Genomic DNA, 18,954 nt, shown 5'->3' with positions numbered 1-18,954 from the left:
AAGCATGCTCAGAAGCAAGCTCCTCACTTTGCCAGAGGAGGAAAGGATAATTTCTTGCAGCAGCTCAGAGCAATCCCATGTTCAAAACCTGCAGAGTTCTTGCAAAAAGCCATGAATGGCAAGTTGTGGCAGCCTCTAGCTGGCCCACAGCCTGTTCAGTGATGGGTACCAGCCTCTGCCTGAACCACAGGGAGCAGGCATGGCTTGGTTTCTCCAGCATCCCTGTCCTGCCGGCAGGAGAGCAGTGCTGCTGGCCTGAGGTGGAGCTGGGAGCCCAGAGGGAACGTGGAGGACGCTGTGACAGAGAAGGTGACCATGGCCACGTGGCTCAGCTTGTAAAGATACAAGCCCTGCTGAAGAGAAGTGGAAACAAAGTGATGCGAGGCCCTGGGCAGGAAAATCCTCAACCCATTTGTGTTCTTAGATTTTGCTTCTCTTTCTTCATTTGTGTTACTGCTGGTTATGAGGAGCTGCTGGTTGCAACATCCTAGAGGACACTGCCTCACTGGCATCCCAAAGACTGTTTATTTTAAAAGTGTATTTATTTCAAAGAAGGGGAAGGGGAACATCCTGTCTTGATGTTTGATATTCCTCTGTGAGCACAATCTCAGATTCTCTGGCTTGGGACCTGTACAATGTAGTTTGTTTTCTTTTATAAAATACCCAAGAAATAGCAAGTTCTTGTGGTGCATACCCAGAGTCAGAGCTCAGCAAAGGAAACTGGAGACACACAGCTGAGCCACTGAATTTCCACTACATCCTTGGGGCCAAAACACTCACCTAATAGAGGTACCCAGCTGCAGGCTTGCAAGGAAATGATGTGCAAAGTTCATAACCCACTTTGCCCTCATTAATGCTTTATGCACATCTCAACTTCTGTGCATTTCTCACATGTATTTTGAGTTTCAGGCAGATTTAAAAATGTCACTTCCACTTCTTTTTAGAAAGAAGCGTAGGAATAATCCACTATATTTCAAACTGACTGAACATTAAGAAGTGCTGCATTTATTAGTCTTTTCAAGCACAGATGTGTATTAACTCCTTATCCAAGTAAAAGGGCTTTTTGGTCTTTGCTTGCAGGGGGAAAAAAACTGGTATTGGAGCAATAAGTGGAGGTGAGGATAGAAGCTTTTCATGCAGACCTTAGGCCCTTTAAAAAATCATTGTGAAGATAGGATATTTGGTTATGATCCCATGATTTGAATCAGAGGGTTATTTTATGTTTTGTCCCTTCCTGTAAAATAGCCCCACTACTTAAACACTTCTAAGAGTAGAAAAGAAAGATCTCCTCTACAGGTGGATTTTTTTTGCTTAATTTAAAAATCAAGATCCACTGCACATCCTAGAGCCAGAACAGGACAGTGTATGGGCATCCCACAGCAGCCTTATCTGGTCAGCCTACAGCTGATTCCACAGAAGCCACAGGGGTAAGCAAATAGTTTCTGCACAGAGATGGATGCAGTCTTAGAATCCAAGATTGTTCAGCCTGGATGATTAAATTTAGCCATCTGAGCTCAACATAGCATCAGTGGGATGAAAATCCAGCAAGCTTTATTTGGGATCACTCACCCCTCCAAAATTAAAAATGTCTTATGTGCACACATGCACACACACGTGTGCTTCTTTCAAAGAGCTGGAAATGCTTCAAGGCTCCTTCACCAGCTCCTTCACATTTATCCTGCCCAAGGGACCTCTTTAAAACTATGGCTACACCAAGATCTTTGCTGAAAACACAGAGGGAGAGGTATGGCATCCCAGCTACCTCCCCCTTCTCCCCTCCAAGCATAGGAAGTTCATTCCAAGTTAAAGATCACTCGGGCTCCTGAGGACATTTGAACAGAGCCAGCCACCTGGGATGAAATATGAAGTAGCCCAAACGTTCAGCCAGAGCAGAGAGAAAATGCTGAACTTGGGGTTTTAAAAAGAAAATGAGAAGGAAAAAGGGAAAGTTGTCATTCCACAAGCCCAGCTTACAAGGGAAAAACAAAATAAAGACAAGTCTTTACTTGCTGACATGGCTGGAACTCCCTGCAAAGCGACCAGAAATACGATTCTTGTGGTTCCCAGCAAAAGCCTCAAGTTTTCCTCTCACAGTATTTCCAAGCTAGGGAAGTCTGAGCTTTTTGGATGCTCATCAAATACAGGATCTGAGGAAAGACTATCCCAAGAGTGAGATAGAAAACTCCAGTCTGTTGATTTAAGAAGTGACCACATTTCCTTCACTAGCTGACTGATCTAGAGATCAAAGCTGGTAGGACTTTTTCCAAGCACAGGACAAAGTTAATCAGAGACTTTGGAAAATTAGTGCTCTATTTAATGTTGCATTTTCAGCTCATCATTGCATGTAGGGTTTATTTTCTTCCATTAGAATGAACTAGATACAGCTGCAGCACATCTAACCTATTTTTCCACCTGGCAGTACAAGAGTTCCTAGAAATGCCTTGGAATCACCACTTCCCTCTCTGCCAAATTGCCTTTGCTGTTTGAAGCATGAGGCAACAGCAAAAGGAGACTCATCCCACATTAGGGCAGCTCTTCAAGTGTCTCTGGATGATTGAAAGCAGTTAGCACAAGCAGATCAGACATGGGATTGACAGAGCACAACAAAAATTGCTGACACTTTGCTTAGTTATTAACTTCCCCTGTCTCCTTTTTTTTTTAGTCTTTATTTGTAATTATTTTTCAGCTTGATCTCCAAAAGAGTTCCCATCAATTATGAGAGTACCCTGCTTGTTGAGGGGTCTCCCTCGCCCTCCCAACACAAACCCACCTCCTGCACACGTTTGTTCTTCTTGTTGCTGAGCCCATTCACACAAACAAGCTCTGAACAGGGCTCAGAGTGGGACTCAAGCTGGGCTGAGCATACATTTGCTTTTAATACATTTATGTACCAGAGCAGTTGCACTCATGCTTTTAAATGAGGACCTAATACTTCTTGAAATGAGTGCAACCTGCTGGATTTAAGCAAAACCAAACCCACATTTTTTAACAGATGCTCTGTTATTTTAGTGGTGGGCAGCAGCAGTTCCACCACATGAAAGTGATTATGGATGTGACATTTCCACTCTGCAAATCCCATTTTCAGGAAATGGACTTGTCTTGTTTTCCCTCTTGGCACACATCAGACAGCTTCACGGGGCCCTGTTTTCACATTTCTCTCTGAGTTTTTTATTGTTTTTAATAATTTGCAAGACATTTGAAGAGGATAAATATGCAGGTAGAAAAGGAAGGAGGCTGTGAAAGCCTCTCAGTGAAGGAGAGAAGGAAAAAAATACAGCTAGAAGAGTAGGGGAGGGAAGTAGGAATGCAGTTCAGCAATTAGAGCAAAGAATGCAAAGTCTGAATGAGACCTGAGGACTTGGAGGCCCAAATATGCCTCAGACTGCAGACATGCTATTCTCTCTTATTCTTCCCATATGTGACTCTGCTGCAGCTCAAGCATCACAAGAAGATTGCTGGGAAGGCACTGCTTTATTTCACTGGAGAACAGGCAACCTTCTCCTCACTTCCTACCAAAAAAAGAATAATCGGGGGGAAGGAATGTTTTCATAGCCTTGGATGGAGGCAAATAAGCTCTGCTGGGATGGCAAGAGGCTGGCAGGGCTCAGGGTACCCTCACCTGCTGTAGGTCTCCAGGGCCAGCTCCCAGAGCCTGCCTGGGGATGCAGCATTCCCTGGAGCAGCTTTCCAAACCGTTAGGCAGGCATGGCCACAACAACTCCCTGGGAATCAAAGCAGCTGCAGGAGAAGTGGCAGGAGAAGGTCAGTGATCTCATTAGAGCCAGGAGGCCAGGGCCCCCAGCCACAGCGAGGTCCCAGCTCCACAGCTGCAGTGTGTTTTGATACCTGGCCCTGGCAGATTGCATAACTGCACCATGAGGTCACCATCCCTCCTGCTTGATCCTCGCTCAGAACAGGAGGTGGGGGAAAGGAAAATCACAAAAAAACAAACACGGGCACTCCGACAACCACCAGGCACCGGGGAGAACAACAGCCCTCCTCATTTAACTCCAGAGATGCTTGTTCCCAAACAACAAAAAAATGCTTGTTCCCAGGGACACAAGCAGGGGCTGTTTTGTGAACAATCACCCATGGAACAGCCAGTTTTCCATAGCATGATCAGCAGTGTGTGCAGCCTGAGCATACATTGACATTTCGTGCTCGCCTTCAGAGCATGCAGGGTAAAGGGAGCAGAAATGCTCTGCTGCACTTGGGAGGTTCTGGTGAGAAGGAAAACCAGTTCATCCTCATTAGGCCGGAGATGCCAACCTACACCAGAGTTATGAGCAGTGGGCAGATTGTTTCTGCAGCAGCCACAGACCTTTTTGAGTATCTGCTGCAAGATTCCTATCTTAGATGAGGAGCACCCAGCTCTGGGTGCAAGGAATGCTGGCTAATTTAGCTCGTTCCTTCTGCAAGCAGAAGCCAGAGTTGTTTCCTACAGAGGGAGATTCAGAGCAATAGTTAGAGATGGTCTGATGTGCCCTCTGGAAGAGTGTCCCCCTCTCAGGAAAGGTGGGACTGCAGGAGGCTCATTGCTAACTCAGCTACACAAGGGCTCAGAGGTGAAGCCTCAGAACACTGAAAAGAATTCTTGTTCTTTTCCACCACATCACAAATAGGCAGAAGTTTAAGTTCTCCCCTTTCAATTCTCTAATTAAGATGGAGTTGGGTTCACCTACAAGATCTCTTACAAGTTACAGCTATGATCTATATTTTTAGAGCTAGAAATGCTTATGATGAATAGTTTTTCTCTGGGCTTGGCAGCTCATGGGTACATTTGCTACCTGTCAGATTCTCAGACTGAAGTTATCATTACAGGAGTAATCCTAGCATTCATTGACTACTCAGTAGTTGTTGCATGTCAATGAAGTGGATAAAATGTTGGTAGAGAGTGAAATACAGATAGAAGTGCTCTGGAAGAGACCTAGGCCAAGGCACAGGACATTTTTTCTTCAATTTCATTTACATCCAGGTGCTTTTACTAGAAACCAAGTGCCAGGTCTTACTCTGAACTTTTCTCTGTCTTGACTGCAATCCCACATTACTGTATTAATTTCCTTCTTCTCATTTCAGTCTGAAAGGACAAAAGCCAGATTGTTTTTCTATCAAATGATTTGAAAAATCTATTTAAAATATGCAAATCCAGTGCTTGGAAAGACCCACTTGACTAGGCAGTGTCCCTTGGGGACTGTAACCATTACACCCATAAAGCAGAACTATTTTAAGCAGAAACCTCCCATAACTGTCTCATAAATTTATTGTGCTATGCTCATGCAACAAACGTGATCCATGTCCCTAGGAGAGCAGTCTGAACATTGGCTTTCCCCTTTCCTCACAACATCAGCTTTTATGCCCAAGGAAGCATGCAACCTATCTGACATAACATCCACCAGGGAGTGCTGGAATTCCCAGCCTTTTCTTGTGGACTTTTCTGACTGATCCTTGCAGGGGGGGAGAACAAAGCTAACTCTTGTGACTGGACACTCATCAAACAAACAGGGATTCTCCAACAAAGATGCAAGATGCCCTATCAAATAAGATCCTTCATCTACACAAAGCTCCTATCCACGTTCTAGTTTGTTGGGTTCCTTTTTCAGAAAATACCCTCATTCAAACATACAAAAAATGTAAAGCCTTAGAAAGAGAAACAAAGGCATCATTTAGAGTGTCTCCTCAGGCAAATAATCCTGAATATGATGGGACCATGGTAAATAAAAGTAAGGCAGTGTAATGAAGAGTTCAAGATGCCATCGCCATTTGCTTCAGGGCTTTAATAGGTCACATAGGTCTATTCTCTACTGGAGCAAGTTCTCATTAACAAAGTGTACACAACACACCATAGAAAAATTAATAGTAAATGATAGGGTTGGTGGGAACTGTCAGGGGTGATGGGGCAATTTCCAGAAGACCAATCTGGTTTTCATTTTCTATAAATTGAGCAGTTTAAAGCAGCTCAAATTAAAGAGTAGAAAACATGGTCAGATTGTTTTCTACTGTTTGGTAACCAGATGGATTATATAACAAAACAAAAGCTATAGTCCTGCAGCAAAAGTTTACTTGTGGAGTTCAGTATAAAAATTGAGCACCCTTGAACAAGTTATGTATATCCATAGGAATCTGTAAAACAACTGTTCCCAAATTAACTTCATATAAATCACCTCCCAAATACATGAGGGAGATTTAAATAATGAAATCCATATGCACCTTAGGTGCCCAGAACTGCTTTGTTTCGTTTTGAAAGGACAAGAAACAGGAGAAAGGAGAATTGACAGGCAATCCCAGGCAAAATTTGCTGCCCACTTCTTGGGAAATAAACCTGGATTTTTAAAAGCAAATAAAACACACACATGTACATGTAAACTGGCCTGGCAAAAGAAGAGCTGTTTGTGCTTGGACTTCCAGCTACATGACCCTATTGTTTAATTCAGACACTTCAGATGTTTCACATGCTGGAAGCCTATTGTACAAACATATGGAGAAGGAAACATTCCAGATGTGAATGCCAAACCTGCAAATATTCTGTGTCACTCAATACAGCACATTACTGCTGCAGAGCTTTTGGGAGTCAGGTTGTTGTGTCACTAAATGTCACTAGCAGGTGGGAGGGCTTGTGCAGAAGACATGGGTCGTGATCTTTGAAATGCAAGCAAAGAAAAACCCTCTCCCTTTCATGCAAGCTTTTGGGCTTCCACGTGAGCCATTGCTGCAGCTGGAGCTGGAGTATCCAGGGGTCTGCTACAGTCTGAGTGCGCATCCTTGGTTTTGCATGGTAAACAAACAGCAGCACTTCTCTCCACCTTGTCCTCCCAGGATTAGTTCCCTCTTGTGCACTCTGGAAAGGGAAATTTCCAAGACTCTGTCTTTGCCAGGATTTCAGAGAGCAGGATGCTTGTAAATTTTACTTTATTGCTTACACATAAGGAGAGACCATGAGGGCACAGCAGGGAGGGTTGGAAGAAAGTTGAAAAAAGTATCACAGATACTGCAGACAGAGGAAAAACTTAGCCTGGGTTTGTTGTTACAGGGTCCCAACCAGTGAGCAGTTTGTTTTCCTAAATAAATCTGTTTTGCAGACATCCTTTCTTCTTCCCCATTCAAGTTCCAACCAGGAAACCTGGAATAAGTTACTGTTGATTTTAGAGGCAAATCAAAGTGTTCAGCCTGCTAAGCTCTCATTTAATGTTAGTCTTGATGAGCAACTCCTTGGGGCCCTTGTATTCAAATAGTGAAGGCTCAGATTTACCTGAGGTGCCCACCCATGCAGATCTGGAGCACAGGAGGAAGTCAAGGGCATGGGCAGCCTGGGCTTTGAGCCTCAGTGCTACCAGTAAAGGCTTCACATTTTCAGTCAAAAAATCCCTTTAATAAAAACTCAGTCTCTAAACAGTGGAATATTTACTAACCAAGACCAAGAGAGAGATGGCCTTAAGTAGAACAAACGGATTAGATCTCCCACTGCTAATCCCAAATCCCAAGAGCAGGCACACTGTCCTTGGAAAGGCTGAGTGACCAACTTCCTGGGATTTGGATCAGGCTGGACTTTCAGAGCCATATCACCCCAGAGCTCCTGTACCCAGGAAGCTGTCATTATTGGCACCTGACCCTAGCTAAGTCCTGCTGCACCTTAACAGAATAAAGAAATACAAATACTTTGAAAACAGATCAGTAAGAGATGGATGAACTTCCAAAATCCCTTCCTAAGAGCTGACAGTAGTTCTGACAGTAGCCCATTTTGTTGAGCTCATTTGGTGTTGAAACCTGTCTGCTAATATAAAGAAATGAGAGGAGTAAAACACAGGATGAAAATGAGATAGTGTAGCAGGTTATGGCTTGCATGTGAAAAATTGCTTTTGTTTTGCCACTTTGAACACCACCCACCCCTGCTTTCTGTTGAAGCATAATGGTACTGCCTGTACTCCCCCAGGACCAAGGATTTCACTTAGTTTAATAGTTTCTGTAATTAGGTATTTGTGGAACTCTGAAATGCTCTGATGAAAGGTACTGTAAAAGTATTACCAACTCTTCCACCATGAAAGGGCTCCACCCAAACCCAAATACAGATGTTGTCCTCAATGCACATCATTACCAATCCAAGCCAGCAGTATTTAGGGCCTGATTTAAATCCTCCTGAAGTCTTAGATGACTTCTGTGAGCTCCAGTAGGGCTCCAAGAACTCTAGAAAGGAAATACAGGCAAATTAGCATTTGCTCCTCTCAAAACTGGAACCTCCTTTCCATTGGCAATGACGTGAGGAAGGATATTCAGAATGGACCATGGGGCCATTTGCTGCTGAGAGCTTGTAAGAGGAATGATAATGTTCTTACACTGAGTTTGAAAACCAAGGCTGACAGTCAGGCTTCTCCCTATGCTGTAAAGTTGTTACACATATTAATGCAAGTCCCTACAGTGCCCTGTCCCTGCTCCACCCTTCCCCTGCCATGAATTTGTACAAGAGGATGACTTTTCTATTTAATACTTCCCATACTCCAGCAAGTATCTAAACACCACGCTGAATATTTATCATTTATAGGTCTGGGACATCAGTGCATACAAAGGACAGTGTGCAATGGCAAGAACTGCTGGGGAGCCACTCTCTGGTGCAAAATATGCCATGAGTTCTTTTTGTTTTGTGAAGAAAGGGAGGCAGGAAGAAAGAGACCTGAATATTTTACCACCATTCTGGTCTGTCATACAAAAAGGCAGAGGAGAGAATAGTAATTATTGGCTACCACAGGAAAGTTTGTTTGCTGGGTCTTTGCAAACAAGTGCAACAGGATTGTTTGCTCCAACTTCTTAGATAGTAAGGAAAAAAAAATTATTTCAGCATTTTCACCCCAAGGATGGTTGTATCTCTACCAGCACTACAATCTTTTAGCTCCTTCTGCACAAAGATTACCCACATAATTCCAGAAATCTTCTGCCACTGGCTTGTTTCTCTTACCTTGGCTGCTGCTTCCATTGCTGGCCTTGGTGAAGGAGAGAATTTTATGGTTCAGCTCTACAAAGAGAGAATCCCCTGTGCTGTGCAGCACTTGAGGCCAGCCTTGTCCATCCTCTCAGCTTTCAGCTCCTCCAGTGCTTCCGTAATTAGAATTATCAGGACTAAAACACTGTGGACATTATTGCTGCTTAGCGTGAAGCTAACAAGCGAGCGCCAGATTTATAACACTCTGGCCAGACAGAATTAAAAAAGAGTTACAAATCATTGCCCAGTTCCAGGGATATGTACTCCAGGATCTTATTTTGCCAGAGACTCCACATGAACTTTAGCCTCTAGAAGAAATCCGCCTGCAATTTTCTAATTTAAATACCAGTCAGACCAGTGGTGGGATGTAAACTAACATGCATGAAAAATAAGGGTTCAATGACCCAAATCAATTATGTTTTAAGGGCACTGCTCTGGACTCAGTAGGAAATATTTTAAACAGGAAAAAGAACTAAATAGGATCATTCATTGAACTGACTTGGAAATGAGGCAGAAATCTGGTAAATAAGAAATCCAATGCAAGCCAGCTTTATGAACCAAATTTAGTGGATTAAAAAAACCCAGCAAAACAACAACAAAAAAGAAAAACCAAACCAAAGTCAGAAAAAAATGAACCAAAACAACAAAAAAACCCAAGTTCAGATAATTCTTAGACTCAAATAATTTTTCAGGCTCCTCAGTACTAAAGTGAACAGTGCAATAAAACAAAGCAATTCTCACGCCTTCCTTGAGTCCAGGCAGTTTAACACCATTTACTTCCAGACATTAAAAAAAAAAAAAAGTGGTTTATAGAAACCCTGAAACTGCATCTTTATTAAAATATGACAACCTGTAGGTCTTCTGTATAAAGAAAAATTATTAATTTAAAGAAAAAACAGCTTCTGAAGTTCAGAACCAGCCACTGTGACTGGATTTTTAAAGCACATACAGAGGCTAGGGACAAACAGCTCTACTGCTTCAGAAGATATGAAGATAGCTGCTCCCCAAACTGGCCAAACATCCAAACTCTGTGCACAGTAAACATCTGATCTGCCAAGATACATTGTAAACACAATAGGATGCAGTTATGGCAATTAATCAAGATACAAAGAGAACAGGAAAGACCTATCATTTCTCTGCTCCTCAAGCACAAAGTACTTTCACAAACAGTGAAGAGATTAATAGATATTAAGTCCACTGCCAACAAAACTTTCAGGTTCTTTGAAGGTGCCTTATTTGTCTTGACTGGCTTCATTTCTTGAGACAGAAATACAGCCTAGTGTGCATACCCTGTGCTTTACAGTGAGGAACAAAGCAAAAGCTACCTGGACCTAAAAATCCCATTAAAGTGTTACTAAAATAACCCCCACAGCTGGCAGCTGCTGGGATTGGAACCAGATGTGCAGTGCATCTGGTAAAGAATGGGACTGGTGCTAACAAACACTGAGCTATTTGAGGGACATACTTTTCCACTCCAGCAAGGGTCCAGAAAGACTTAGCAGAAGTTACTTATTTTGCCCCTACTTTTCTCAAGGCAGATGCTGACCGCTGACAGACCTATTGTGTGCCAATTCAAAACGTTTGAGACCTTCCCTATCCTCCTGCCCCAATCAGAAGTGCATATTTTGCTGCTCCAGTTGCATAATTTACTGATTCAGCTGCATGCTTGGTTGATCTGGTAGGAGACTAGTACAGTAGTTGAGATTCTGGATACATTGCCAACTGTGCAGCGTGCTTTGTTGATCAGGGCTGTAGAATTTAATAGCTGAAATTTCATACACTTTACTAATCAGGCCACATTCTTTGCTAATTGAGGTGCATATTTTAGTAGATGATTTTTTTTTAATCTTTCACTGATCTTGGGAAGGATCCTGCTCCCTCTGAAACCAGCAGGAATTTTGCCATAGTTCTTGCTGGGTAAAGGACTAAGACTTTTCACTAGAGGGTCTTGGATTGCTAAGATTTCTTCTCTTAAACAGAACAAGAAAGGCTTGATTTTTTTTCTTTAAGCCAGCAAGTGAACAGAAGAATACCAGATGAAGGATGGCACTGGCATAGAGAACTCCTCCACAGGGATTTGATTAAACAGATAATATTTAATGGACATACAGAGACATAATTTTGACTGTGTTACTCTTTCATCAGGCTTACATTCTTCCTTCAGGATAAACAAGCTGCTTATCTGCACATCTCTTTCCATTTGATACAGACACGCAGGAGGAAACATCATGCACCTTATCTTCACATTTTCCTTCATTTGATCTAACTCCTACTTTTAAATTGCTGGAGTACTTGGTGAAGGATTCCAGAGAGAGCTCTATCTTGCCACAAAACATGTTGCAAACATCCACACTACCTCACAGCATCACAAATTTTCTCAGCTCTTACTGGCAGAGACCACCTTCCTGGATGAAAAGAAGAATTCAGTTCCCTGAACCTCATTCAGACTTTGCCCTTGCCAAGGGAGTTTCTGTTATGTGTTTACATTGTTAACTCTAAGCCAGAAGACAAAAAAATTCTCATAAATTGTTGAATACCTTTTTTCAACTGATAAATTGAACTACATTTGAACCACTAACTTAGAGTGGGATGTATATTTCTTTACTAGCATAGCAACACTATCAGTGTAGCCAAAAAGATAAAAATAGTGACGCCTACGCAGCACAGTGCAGTCCTTGATGAGTGAAGAGCAAGTGCAACTTACTCCAAGAAATAATAAAAACAGGGAGCAAGAGATGTACACACACGTCTGTTTGGACACAGAATTCCCTGTTGCATTGAGGAAGATAAGCAATAGAAAATGCTTTTCATTCTGCAAAAGGAATTGTCTGGTATGTTAAGAGCCTATAAACAACGTGATCAAAAGAATAATTGACACAGCAAGAAGTCAAGTTGGGGAAGGCAAGCAGAAGACTGCTGCTTCTTCATTGAGGAGGCAATTTCTTTTCTGTAGTGCTGTTGGTCAATACTTTAGTTCAGTTACTGCCTGGTGTGAAATCAAACACCCTTGATTTCAGAGTCAGAGAACAATTGAAGTTGACTAAGAAACATTAGAGAAAAATTAGCAAAAATTAGAGAGTTTGCTGATGCATTCAGAGTCCCACCATTGCCTTTCACCCCCAAATGCACAGTACACAGCCAGTATTTGCTCCTCACAACTGTACAGGCAAAGGCAGAAGAGAAGCAGCACAGGAAGGATGCAATAATTCAGGAAAGCAGGCAAGTTATGTAGTTTAATAAGAGAGGTATGCAACTGGATGAGGGTAAGCTTGCATTCTGCAATACAATCCTGACTTGAAAGAGAAACAAAATACAAAGCCCCACAACCATACAATTCAATAGATCTTGGTAACGTTAGTATTTCAGAGCCAGAAATGTGGCTTAATTAAATTCTCACTGTAGCTATCTTCACTAGGATACCAAAGTGAGATAAAACATCTTCATTTCAACCACAGTCATTGCTGTGTGTTTGTGTGCTGTGGCAGGGAATTACTTTATCAGGCAGAATTATAATGCTGTTCGCCACCAGAGAAAGCAACCCCACACACCTTTTTTTTCTTTATATATACAGATATATGTAGCAAGACATAAATGTATGGAATTATATTTTCTTATACTCTAGTGGCTCATGTTTTATAAAAATGAGAATCTCTACTAGAAGTGTCAAACCGCGGTTCTGTCAGGGTCCATAGGAAAAGTCCCACTCCCTTCAGCGGGACCAGGACTGCTCATCCTTCCCAAAGCTCAGAGCGGCTGCTCTGCAGCTGCTCCTGGTTGTGGGGTGCTCCGTGTTTCCTCCTCTGCCTTTCCACCGCAGCTCGGGTGCCGCTCTCAGCTCCCCGTGCCCTCTCAGCTCTGCCCGGATGCTTGCCCTGGCAGCTGTACCTGTCCCTTGCAGAGTTTACCTGCTCCCCCTGCTACAGCCGAGATGCACAAGAGCGGTGACAGTAAAACAGCACGAGGTATTTGGTTTGGACTCCCCAGGCCAGGCTGTGCCCGTGGCAGGGACGCCTTTGGGCAAATGTTCTCATTTCTGCTGGGAATCCGTAGTCACTGGGCTTGCTTTCACCGGATTTCGGGTCCGGCTGTACCGAAGCGGTGGGGCTGATCCGGAGTCCCGGAGCATCACGTCTCGCAGTGCCTTTCGCACTCCGAGGCGAGTCCCCGGCCAGCCCCACACCCCAAACACCGAGGGACAGGGGCCGAAGGGACCCGCAGCCGCCCCCGCCGCGGCCGCCCCGCTGCATCCGTCCTGCCGGTGTCCGCGGCGCATCCCTGCTCCCGGGAGCCCCGGCGCACCCCGAGCCGGGCTGCCGGCAGCTCCGCTGCACCCCTGGCCCCGGGACTGCCGGTCCCTCCCCTCCTCCCGGCGGGGCTCCCCCTCCCCGCCGGGCTCGCCGCTGCCCTGCCCGGAGCGGGCGGGGGCCGGTGCCGCCGGTGCCGCCGGTGCCGGGGTTACCTTGGCTCCCGCCCCGCCGAGGCAGAGCGCCGCGGCCGCCGCCAGGACGAGCCCCGCGCCGGGGCCGCTGCGGAGCATGGCGCGCCGTGCCGAGCCGTGCCGAGCCGTGCCGAGCAGTGCCGAGCCGTACCGCGCCGTGCCGCGCCGAGCCGAGCCGAGCAGTGCCGAGCCGTACCGCGCCGTGCCGAGCCGTGCCGAGCAGTGCCGAGCCGTACCGCGCCGTGCCGAGCCGTGCCGAGCAGTGCCGAGCCGTACCGCGCCGTGCCGCGCCGAGCCGAGCCGAGCCGTGCCGCGCTCCGCCAGCGCAGCTGCCGCGCCGAGCCGTGCCCCGAGCGGCGCCGCTGACAGCGACCCCCCGAGCCCGGCCTCCCCGCCCCTCGCCCCCTCCCCCGGCCGCTCCCGGCCCCTGCCCTCCCCCGGGGGGTCACCTGCGGCGCGGAGCTCGGCGGGGACCGGGCGGGGACCGGGCTGGGGGCAGCGGGGGTAGCCGGTCCGAGCAGCCCTCCCCGGGGTGCTGTAAGCTCGGCGGGCTTGGGAACCGCCGGGCTGGAGGCAGCTCAGCCCCTGCGAGCAGCAGCGGGAGCGGGATCCTGCGGGAAAAGTTTCTCTTGCGGGGCCGTGGGAGATGGAGGGAGGGCGGCTGCCCTGGGCAGCGCACCCGGCCGCTGCTCCAGTCCCCTGCCCGACCCTGGAGCCCAGTCTCCTGACTGAACGGACAGAGAAATGGGAAACAGGAAAAGGGCTCAGGTCTTTCCCAGCTAAAAGCACCCTGGCTTCATCTGAGCACGAAGCAAGGGACGGGAAAGGAATATTCACGGGCATCCTGGGGAGCCCAAAGCACAGGACCTGCACAAAAACCAGCAGTCAGGGTACAGCAGCCACTTAACCTTTCTGAGGGCGATGGGAGGGCAAGGGACACTCCTTGTTTCTGATGCGGCTTTCTTACTTTACACTCTCCTGTACCCCATTGACTCACACCACATCCTGCAGTGAGTGTCAGACAACAATTTAATCAATGGGAAAAAATTGATAACACCTTTAATTGGTGTCCAAGTGGGTGCATATAACAAGCATGAAGTTGGAGGGCTGGGGTCAAAGAAAACTTTCTTTTTTCATAAATGCAGTCTTGTGTTGAACGCATCCTGGCACTGACCTCATGTCTAGTCCGCGCCATTCACCTGCTCCACGGGTTTGATGTCCTGATTGTAGGAGATAATGCCTGAATCCCAAAGAAGCAAAACAGATCTCCACCTAATCCATCCAGTGCTCGTGAGATGAAGCTGCCTGTTAGCCTTTGCTGGACACCTACAAAAAGTAACAACATGATTGGCCTAAGGCTGAGGGAGGCTCAGGGAAAGGACTGCTCACTGCCCACAGGGACCACACTGCCTCCCTGGGAAATGTAAATAAGCTAATTGAGAAGGAAGGACACATAAGGAATGTCTTGATAACTTAATTGGCTTGTTTATACTTGCACTGAAAGCAGAAGATGCAAATAATTCTTTGTGTGACCAATTCTTATTTTACCCTTCTTTTTTTCAGGGCAAACTCTGTAAAGGGTGTTCCTGGGCTCTGACCTTGTCAGTTATTTACTGTGACTGCCTGTGTTTGAATTTACATTTTGCTCCTCCTGATAATATTTCTTTGACTTACCTGTCAGATGAAAAAGCATATATCAGAGAATTTATAACTACATTTTATCTGTTCTGAATAAACACAAAACCCAGGACACTTGGCATCCTTGGCAGGAGGGTTTTTCTGAGCAGAACACTTGTGCCTGAAGGGCAGTCTGGTCTCTGTAGCACAGCACTGAGGCACATTGCTTTTCTCAACACTCACGATTAAATCTCAGGGCGATGTCACCATAAATGTTTGTTAAGCTTTGAAAAATCCCTGAAACAAGAAATCTACTTTTTTTCCACATGAGGCTCAGTGTGACAAGAAGAAAGTGCAGCGATTCCATCTGCAGTTTCCTTATGCTGATGCACGGTTGTTGAGGATGTAAGTCAAAGACTAGCTGGCAGAAAAGGACATTCAAAACACTTCTTAGCTTGGACATTGCTGGAATAATAATATAAAAATATCTAAATGAAAGGGAAAGAACAAGTCCAAGTCTAGCAGCTCTCTTTTTAAGGATCTTACACCCCTGTTATTTGGATTCCTTTCCAGGGGTCATCTGAGTGCAGGCACAGGTAATCCTTTGGAGGCAAAGAGGGTGCTCTGTGGGCTATGCTGCCATTCCAAGCTGTAGACCTTGAGCATGTAGCACAGACACAACTGTATGCTGATTTCTCATGTTTGTGTTTGCCCTGTTGTTGGCCTCACAAACTCTGTCAGTATGTCTTTGTTCCCTTATCTCAGCATCCCTCTGCTAGCAGAACCTGTCCACACCACTTTTCATCACTTCGGCTTAGCAATGACTTAGCATCTAGAATTAAGGATCAAATGTACAGTAGTCTGCTCATAAAGTATTTTCAGCTCAGGTTGTTGACCTTTTCAAACCATATTTTTAATGAGGATTATGTTTTATATTTATGATCTCCTTCTGTGAGCAGGCAGGAGGACTCTGTATGGGCTTGAACAACTTCCCACAGCAGGCAGCACAGAAGACTGGCTCCAAAAGGTGTCTGATTGCCCACTGGAGGCAACAGCCACGAAGCCAGGCTTGCAAGTGGTACCTGCAAACCTCTTCCAGGTGAGCTGCCCTCCCCCAGTGCCACAGATGCCTGTTAGACAGATGTGTCAGGCAGCTGGAGGATTTACTGGGAGGATCAAGAAAGGACAGAAGGGTGAAAGGCACTTTGTTTCCTGTCTAATCTTTATTCCCCGTCTCCCACCCCCTACAGCCCCACATCTCACAGAGTTGCCACACAGCCCAGGTCAGAGCTGTAGCCCATTTTCACCACACATCACGGAAGGGGAGATACAGGGGCAACAACTGTGCACATCCCTGAACAAAGGCCAAGCCTCTGCCACAGTCATTGAGACATCTCTAAGAAAGTAAATGTCCTGTTCTCTGTGTTGGACTCCCTGCTGAAGACTTCAGGGTTTTCATTGCTCTTTTAGCAAGTTCTTCCAAGGATAGTGTTTCCTATTGTACCATGCCATTTTGAGAGCTCCTGAAATGCTGAAGCAAGCACCAATTTCAGTAGAATAGTGGCATTTATGAAGTTAGTGGATAGGACTTGTGTGTGCAATGGCAGCACTTTCTTAACCAGTAGCTCCAGGCTGGGAAAGTAATTTCCAGGGAAAAAAATAACTAGAAATTTACTGCTTCCAGACTGGCAGCAAAAATCATTTCTTGTGGGAAATCTAAGCTTGAAATAAACCCCAGTAATTTCCATCAACTCTCTCTACCACACACACACAGATACATGGAAAGAACTTTCTGAATTAGTTTCCTGGATTATTAAGGCATCCTGATACCAAAAGTAACTCTCCTTGCCCAGAGAGACTATTGTAGAACGTCCCACAGAAATGAATGCAGCTCTTAGCAGTTTCTGTTTTTCAAAACAGCTGGTGTGACCAAACTGAATCCAGATTTAAACAGGAGGAGGGCATTGGCAAGATACTTTCAGTAACAAGGTCTTAAATCTTAGTTTATTCTTTTACACAAGAGCTCCCATATGCAAACCTTATGGTTACACAACATGGCTTTTTCTGCTTTCCCAGCCTTCTCTTAGGTATAGTAAAGGTTGATTAAATCCATTCTGAGCTCTGTTGTTATATCAGACATACCACAGTTGCATCTGTCTTCACTGTTTATAGCAATGAGTCAGGAAAGCAACATTTTAAATACTTATCCATGCTAGAAAAGACATGCTAAAAATTGCTTAGGAATAATGCTGTAAAAATGTTTCACATATATAAATAAATTTATGAGTAAATAAAATACATAAATTAAATATTAAGGCAATGTCTAATAAAGCATGTTTCTGAAGGCCTGCATTCTAGTTCCACTGTCTGTATTTAATACAAAACCATCTTTTTCCTCAGTGGGTGTGAGAGGCGAGCTGGATGCCTGAGTCTGATTGCAATCTGCCAGTAATAGAGCTATTTTTATGTGGTTAGCACAGGTTTCTTTTTTGATGAAGTTTCTGCAGGCTGAATGACACCAAATAACAGAAATATGTAAGCAGAAAAACATGCAGTAAGTACAGGGAATTGGAACATTGTGTTGTCAGTGGCTAGAGAGTAAGAACTTCCCTAAGGAAATATTTAGAAAAACGTGTTTGTAGCTATAAAAGCTGTAAGTGGAAAGCACCACGCATGGGCTTTGTGCTGTGCAGAGAGTGCCCCCCTCTGCTCCTGCAGAGTATGGAGCCTTTCTCTCCTCCCTGACTCTTCTTCTTTCACTAGTGCAATTCTCATGCAGTGAGTTACAAAATTAGCCAGCTGGACAGAAACTGCAAATGGCCAGTATTCCCTGGTAATTTTGTTAGGTCATCTCTTTAATTGCATTATATGCCACTTTTTTTTTTTTTTTTCCTCAGAGGAAAGATGAATAAATTTCCCTTCCCCTTTTAGGAACAAGGCCCTGAAAAAGACAATATATAATAAGGTGTGACAGAGCTCACTCGGAGAGAAGGCAGCATGGCAGCTCCTGTATGCAGTCTAGTTGCAGGGTGAGAGAATGCTGCAGCTGGCTGTGGTTAAAGAATTTGTTGTGGTACCTTCTGATCTTTCTTCCTGAAGAATTAAAGAGTGCTCAGCAACAAGAACTCTAACTCTAGGCTTTGGGGTAAGCCATGGGCTCTTTCACTGCTGGAGACAGAGACTGCACTTTATACAAGTTGTCTCCTGCAAATTTACAGGAATTCCTTTCCTTAAAGGCCTCATTTGTGATAGTGTTTGACTTTTTTTCTGGCTTTTTAAACCACGACATTCCTCTGTTGTGCTAAAAATTACATTACTGATGATAGGCATCTTTCAGTATGAAGGATTCTCTTCCAGGCAGCCTGGTTAAGGCAGCTTTGTGCCATTCTTGGGCAATAGTCTCCAAACAAGTGGCTATTCCTGTAGCTGGGCCTTGGTGCTATGTGGCAGAGTAATAAGTAAAAAAGAGATACTTTGGAGCTTTACCCAAGTATTACATTGCTCTAGAGAGATGGGATCAAAGTGAAGAAGCAAACATAGACAAATATTCCAATTGAAGAGAAAAACTTCTTCAGTGACTCAACAATTGAGCTTTCTGTTAGTTATTGTTTTCTGGTTTTGAGTTCTCTGCAAGAGGCAAAACTCCAAGCTTTTACATTCTTAGAAGAAAATCAAAACCAGATCAATGAAGATCAAGCATTCAAGTCTTCCTCACCATATTGTTTTTGACATCTTCTGTGTAAGAGTACCCAGTAAAGGTCACTGCTAAAGATTTGGAACACTCATTCACGCATGCAATTCTCAGGGTTTCCTCTCGTATCTCAGCAGAGCCTCACTCTCTTTCACTCAGCTCCCCTTCACACATTCAAATCCCACATATGGTTTATGAGCTCAGTGCCAAATGTGCATGCAGCCAAGAAGGTCAAACTTC

At 44.8% G+C, this 18,954-nt stretch overlaps 1 protein-coding gene across 2 annotated transcripts in view; it reads right to left on the bottom strand.

The window, feature by feature from the left end:
• LOC136564298 (uncharacterized) overlaps positions 1 to 13,528 on the bottom strand; it is a 31,724-nt gene extending 18,196 nt beyond the window's left edge. For both annotated transcript variants that reach the window (XM_066562177.1, XM_066562178.1), the window contains exon 1: positions 13,428 to 13,528. In XM_066562177.1, coding sequence (XP_066418274.1) covers positions 13,428 to 13,505 — 78 coding nt within the window. In that variant the 5' untranslated portion in view covers positions 13,506 to 13,528. The remainder of the gene's footprint in view (positions 1 to 13,427) is intronic.
• Positions 13,529 to 18,954: the final 5,426 nt, after the last annotated feature.

Source organism: Molothrus aeneus, chromosome 18 (assembly GCF_037042795.1).
Source record: "Molothrus aeneus isolate 106 chromosome 18, BPBGC_Maene_1.0, whole genome shotgun sequence".
In the NCBI taxonomy this organism is placed as follows: Eukaryota; Metazoa; Chordata; class Aves; order Passeriformes; family Icteridae; genus Molothrus; species Molothrus aeneus.
Note: the sequence above shows the minus strand (reverse complement) of the source record. Positions and strands in the feature narration are given on the sequence as shown.